Source organism: Populus euphratica, unplaced genomic scaffold (genome assembly GCF_000495115.2).
Source record: "Populus euphratica unplaced genomic scaffold, PopEup_1.0 scaffold12.1, whole genome shotgun sequence".
In the NCBI taxonomy this organism is placed as follows: Eukaryota; Viridiplantae; Streptophyta; class Magnoliopsida; order Malpighiales; family Salicaceae; genus Populus; species Populus euphratica.
In genome coordinates this window covers 896308-897239 of record NW_011499858.1, presented here as the reverse complement: position 1 = coordinate 897239, position 932 = coordinate 896308, and the positions used below count along the sequence as shown (strand labels likewise).

The window sequence follows — 932 nt, the reverse complement described above, 5'->3', positions numbered from 1 at the left end:
AACATGATTTAACCTAGATTAAAATGTGAAACCCATGATCCAGGTCATGAGATAAGAAAAAATCAATAGAAAAAAAATTAAAAAAAATTACAGTTCTCAACATGGTGTTGAAAGATGTAATTGAAGAAAAAAATTCAATTAGAAAAAAACATAGAAAAACTTGAGTAAATGTAGTTTAATATGTCAAATTTGTGATCAAAGTTATAGACAAGAATAATTTTACATGAAATAAACTAAAACAAATCAAGAAACCTAATTTCAACTAATCTAATGATAAAATTGAAGAAAAAAATCAATGAAAAAATAAAAAAAATTAATTAATCGAGTTAACTTGTCAAACCTACAATTTAAAGTAATAAAATAGAGTAACTTCATAAAAAAGAAGAAAATTATGAAATTTAATCTCTAATAAATCTAATGATGAATAATATAATTAAAAATAAAAAAATAAATTAAAAACAAAGAAAAAAAAAAAAACAACATTATTCTAATAAATAGTATTGTGTGAGGAGGGGTATAGAAAAATCTCTTTCTCTTTAATATATCTTTCCGCTTTCAAGAAACTTGATCAACTTTTTTAAGTTTATTTGATATTTTGATAGTAATTATTTTTTAAAATATTTTTTATTTAAAAATATATTAAAATAACTTTTTATATTTTTTATATTAATACATCAAAAAAATATAAAAATATAAAAAAACATAATAATTTAAATAAATAAAAATTAAAAAAATAATTGTTTTTTATTTTTTTTTAAAACCCAAAAACAAATCCACCAAACAAACACACCGCAAAGGAAATAAACCGAAGGGGTTAGAGGGTGTGTGTGAGCTGTGAAGGCTGTGTATGTGTATGCAAATGGACCCCACCACCCATGTGCCCTCCTTCCTGTCTCCACCAGCTCCTGCCGCTCAATGATTAGTTCTCTTTC

General features: G+C 23.2%; 1 protein-coding gene across 1 annotated transcript in view; it reads left to right on the top strand.

Moving 5' to 3' along the window:
- Positions 1-844: 844 nt before the first annotated feature.
- Positions 845-932, top strand: part of LOC105123927 (transcription factor TCP7-like) — a 2139-nt gene continuing 2051 nt past the window's right edge. Inside the window, exon 1 of the mRNA XM_011023716.1 lies at positions 845-932. Coding sequence (XP_011022018.1) covers positions 916-932 — 17 coding nt within the window. The 5' untranslated portion in view covers positions 845-915.